Raw genomic sequence first — 5,123 nt, 5'->3', positions numbered from 1 at the left:
TTTGATTATAAGTTTTGTAATAATCGGTGTGAGATTAGCCGCCTAACTTGACTAGGTTCTAAACTCCGGAAAAACAAAAAATTTAGTCAAAAATCTTATTTGCAGCGTTGATAAAATTGTTATCGTCGACAAAGTTCTCTGCCCAAGTCATGCTCAATACTTAGGCAAAACAAAAGCCACGATGTATAAAAAAGACGTTACGGAAGATGAAACGCAGTTAAGCAATACGCAACGATATCAGCGAAATCAGTCAATTCGGTGCAACAAATGAGAATAGAAAAATTCTTGTCTTTATATAATGTTTATTATTGTTTGTTACCGTCCGAACTTTCGTGATTTCACCGTTCGGACTGCTGGGGATTGTTAGATAATAGGTTAAGCCTAAGTCCAATTTGTAGGCATAGGTCCGTTAGGATTATAGGGTTATCTACTCTATAAATAACCGTTAATGTATACAAAACTATCTACGAACCTAATGCACCCACCACAATAGCCATCGCAACCCACAATAAACCTGAACCAGGGGTCACCTAAAACTACGTCTAACAAACCACAAAGCCGCAAACACAATCTTATGCAGAACCAAAGACAACCAAACTCTGGGAGCAAATCTCGTCAAAACTTAATAAAAATAAAAATAAAAAAAGACACCGATAAGAACCTTATAAATGGATACCAGAATAGTATACTTGAAATTCAAGAGCCCCAACCGCTTGTAAAGTCATGAAATCACGAAACAGATCTTGAAAGAAGTAGTGTCCATGAGAAAAAGCTGCGACATAGGGCGTGACAGAAGAAGATTCATTTCAAACGCCAAGTAAGAAGAAAGCGAGACGCGGGGCCAAGCGATCTCTCATGAGATCCACGACACAATATACAGTCTAGTGACCCAAATCGCCAGTTGAAGACAGAACTCAAACCAGCAAGCAACATGAGTCACTCCAAAACCTGAACCCGGTGAAACAAAGTCGATGAACGAAACTCTACAGCCGGCTAAACCTTAACCAGTTCTAGGGTGTGTTTGGATTAAACTAGCTGGAGCTGGAGCTTGTAGCCGGAGCTGGAGCTGGAGTTGGAGCTTATTTTTGAAGTTGGTAGCTGGAGCTTATTATTTTTTATAAGTGTTTGGTAAATTAGCTGGAGTTTATTTTCCAATTCATAAGCTCTACTTTTTTTCATAAGCTACTAGAAGTAGCTTATTTTTCTAGAGCTTATGATTTTCATAAGCTCTACTTTTTTTGTTTACCAAGGGTGTGTTTGGGTGACGAGCTTGTTGGAGCTTATGGGAGCTTATAGGAGCTTGAGCTTATAATTTTAATAAGCTACAAGTCATAAGCTTTGTTTGGTAGAGAAAAAAAGTAGAGCTTATGAAAATCATAAGCTCTGAAAAAATAAGCTACTTTTAGTAGCTTATGAAAAAAAGTAGAGCTTATGAACTAGAAAATAAGCTCCAGCTAATTTACCAAACACTTATAAAAAATAATAAGCTCCAGCTACCAGCTTAAAAAATAAGCTCCAGCTCCAGCTCTATCTCATAAGCTCCAGCTCCAGCTACTTTCATCCAAACACACCCCAAACAAAGCTTATGACATGGAGCTTATAGAAATCATAAGCTCAAGCTCCTATAAACTCTCATAAGCTACCACAAGCTAACGTGTCAAACATACCCCTATAAAACTTTTTAAGTTTCAGTTGATCTTGTAATTCTTATTGATATTATTATAAATATTTAAATGATATAAAACCACGAGTGTTTAATGGGGTGTCCAGTTGCTTCTTCATCATCTTTTTCACCATTTTCATTTCTTTTTATAACAACAAAAAAGAAAATAAATTAACAATTTCTGATCTATAAGTTGTGGAGAGATGATTAATATGAATTAAAGCATACATATTTAAGAGTTGCTTCATCGAGTTCAATACTTCAAACAATTAGTGAATAAAACTGAATTAAATAACAAACATTGCAAGAACATTTGACTATAATTCATGAAGATCGAATACTATCAAACAAGTGGATTTGCATTGTATTCTGCTAGATAAATCAACTGTCGCAAATATTCAAGCAATCTTAGAATTAAAAGCTGAACTTACAAACACAAGCAAAATAGAACCATATACTATCAAACTCCTAGTGAACAAATTAAGCTTTCTTAGGGGATTTGGTTGCTTTTGACGGAGATTTAGGTTCTTTAGTAGCAGCAGCAGCACCAGTCTTCTTAGGCAATAGAACAGCGTTGATGTTAGGTAATACACCACCATGTGCAATTGTTACTCCAGCCAATAGTTTTCCAAGTTCTTCATCGTTCCTAATTGCTAGAAGCACATGCCTTGGTATTATTCTGTTCTTCTTGTTATCCCTTGCTGCATTTCCAGCCAACTCCAAAACCTGCAAAATTCATATAAACATTTATTAATAAATTAATAATAATATCTTCAAAATAGTGATAGCTACTGAAGTTCAGATCTATAAATCAGTGGTAATTACTGAATCATATAATAAAAGAGGATTTTGTAAAATTAACTAGTAATTGATGAAATTCATGATGAAGCATTAATATACAAATTAAACTCATGAATCGTCATAATCAATTGAAGGTCATTCATGTGTATTTCAATTACAGATCTATAACTGAAAATATGTACTAATGTGAATTGAATCGGAAAACTTACTTCAGCGGCAAGGTATTCAAGTACGGCGGCGAGGTAAACCGGAGCACCGGTTCCAACACGTTTAGCATAACGTCCTTTTTTCAAATAACGACCGATTCTTCCGACCGGAAACTGGAGTCCGGCTTTGACTGAACGAGTAACCGCCTTCTTCCTTGGACCGCCGCCCTTCCTTCCTCCGGCACCTTTCTTTGTCTTTCCGGCTCCGTCCATCTTTTTCTGAATTAAATTAAACTTGATTTGAAATTGAATTGAGATTGAATTGAGATGATTGATTGATGATGAGAAATCATTTGATGTTGTTTATTTATACTCCAATTAGTTGCCAGGGGGAGGGTTTCGGATCGTTAAATGGGTAAATATCAGCCGTTGGATTAGAAATGATATGTAATCCTTGAGAACTTAAATGGACCAATGAGAAGTCTTCTATCAAAAAATCAAATTTTACTGTATTTGAAAAGTGTGGCGAAAATTCATTGTTCCCGCCTAAATTACATTTCATACTTTCGTTCAGCCTTTTGACATTTTTTATATTTTAATTTTCTTATTATTTAACTAATACAGTAAACTTTTATATAAAAACTCAGGTTCATCAAATCTCCTTTGAACTTACAAATCAAGCAACCGAGACTACCGGAAGATTAAGACATATCTAAAGACCAAGAGAACAACCGGCGTCACACGAACAAAGCACTCAAGCGTCTTTGATAGATTCGTCAAAAGCATCCATTTTCGCTCCTTGAGCCAATTTCTTATTTCTATCCTTTTCAACTTTTTAGCATTAACCGATTCGGTAGGTGGTTCTCTAAAATTGATAACGATTCTCTTTTGAACGCCTTTCATATTGTCCATTACTTCGTTCAAAGCAGCAAAAAATGGCCCTCCACTTTTTTAAAAGCATCCGATACGATATGTTTTTTAATTAATTATATATTATATTAAATTCATGTGCATGGTTGACTTGTAATTTTCGTTCCGATGACTCGTACGTTGTCACTCGACTCATGTCCCGGTTCCGGTTTCTCGAACGCATTTTCGTACGCTTAGAAAACTCGCAATTTACGTTTTGTGACTCGTACCTTTGTCAAAATATAGTCTTAAATTATCAATAAACTATATCATTCAAAGTGTATCTTAAACTTTCTAGTGTTTTGGTCATTTACTTCTATAAATCATTGTCTCACTATTTGTTAATATATATATATAATAACAAATCGTTTTATGACCAAGTTAATATATATTTTCAACATTCATAAACACGTTTTAAATATACGTCGCAAGTTATTCATATAATTAATATTTCAACTTATCATATATATTCAAATAAATATTTAAACCAATAAGTTTAATGCACGGTATCAAACAATTAATACATTGTTACGTTTCAAGTTATAGTATATATATATGTATCTATATACATATAATTGTTCGCGAATCATCAAGAATAACTGAAAGGTATTTGAATATATGAAAGTAGTTCAAAAATTTCGAGATTCAGTTTTACAGACTTTGCTTATCGTGTCGGAAACGTTAAAGATTAAGTTTAAATTTGGTCAGAAATTTCCGGGTCATCACAGTACCTACCCGTTAAAGAAATTTCGTCCCGAAATTTGAGTGATGTCGTCATGACTAACAATAAAAATATTTTCATGACGTATATGTGTTGATAAATAGAGTTTTATCACCGTTGAATAATATGGATAAAACAATCCGATTATTCGAAGCATATGAGAGAAGTTATCGTAAAATAGTGAATTGAAGGAATAGAGATTCGCCTTAACTGTTGACGTAGTAACGATTGATTTTCGGAATTTAAGGAATAGAAAATCTTCATTATCTAAATAAGATTTGATTCTTTAGAATTTGCGGAAATTATGATTTTCTTTGATTAAATGCGTAATCTGCCTCGATTGCTATGTCTGATATTTTGCTATAAATTAAACACTTCCGTTTCATTATTTTCACCACTCCTACATCTTCTTCTTCATTTCATACTTCCAAAAGATTGTGAAATGCTTCATCCAGTTCTGATTCTTGATATACTCCTAACTTTCATATCTGTCATTTTTCTTTTTCATCTACCACCAGAGGAAGTTATTTTCTTCTACCATTACCTTGGGGTTATAGTGTTTTTCATTCTCCCGTGTCTTTATATTGCTATACGCATTGATATACACGGTTTGTAATTTAGGGGTTGTAATAGGGCTTTATATTTTCCATTATATTTCGGAGCTTCATGCTTTCGTTTTCTCTTCCCGACTTTAAGTCAAGCGAATAATGGTCCAGATTCGTAGGTATGGATTTCGAAATGAACATAATTAATGTTCTAAGAAAGAAATGGTAATGGCACAATCTGACTTGTCAAATTACCAGAATACCTCGAAAAAGACCGAATCATCAAGAAAAATATTTTCTTGATATATTTAGAGGTTAAATAGAATGAAAGAGTTATG

At 34.0% G+C, this 5,123-nt stretch overlaps 1 protein-coding gene across 1 annotated transcript; it reads right to left on the bottom strand.

Moving 5' to 3' along the window:
* Positions 1 to 1,936: 1,936 nt before the first annotated feature.
* LOC139872985 (histone H2A) lies at positions 1,937 to 2,932 on the bottom strand. The gene is made up of 2 exons (XM_071860913.1): positions 2,674 to 2,932; positions 1,937 to 2,389 (listed from the first exon to the last, which is right to left on the bottom strand). Exons 1-2 carry the CDS (start codon positions 2,881 to 2,883, stop codon positions 2,144 to 2,146), a joined length of 456 nt encoding a protein of 151 aa, XP_071717014.1. The 5' UTR covers positions 2,884 to 2,932; the 3' UTR covers positions 1,937 to 2,143.
* Positions 2,933 to 5,123: the final 2,191 nt, after the last annotated feature.

The sequence above is a fragment of the Rutidosis leptorrhynchoides genome, chromosome 10 (assembly GCF_046630445.1).
Source record: "Rutidosis leptorrhynchoides isolate AG116_Rl617_1_P2 chromosome 10, CSIRO_AGI_Rlap_v1, whole genome shotgun sequence".
In the NCBI taxonomy this organism is placed as follows: Eukaryota; Viridiplantae; Streptophyta; class Magnoliopsida; order Asterales; family Asteraceae; genus Rutidosis; species Rutidosis leptorrhynchoides.
The sequence above is the reverse complement of the archived record's forward strand: the minus strand, read 5'-3'. Positions and strand labels throughout refer to the sequence as shown.

What these genes read in the sequence shown, in the direction of transcription:
- LOC139872985 (XM_071860913.1), bottom strand. Translation starts at nt 2,883, where the DNA reads ATGGACGGAGCCGGAAAGACAAAGAAAGGTGCCGGAGGAAGGAAGGGC. An exon ending in TTGAATACCTTGCCGCTGAA is followed by an intron (nt 2,390 to 2,673) that starts GTAAGTTTTCCG and finishes TGAATTTTGCAG; the next exon opens with GTTTTGGAGTTGGCTGGAAA.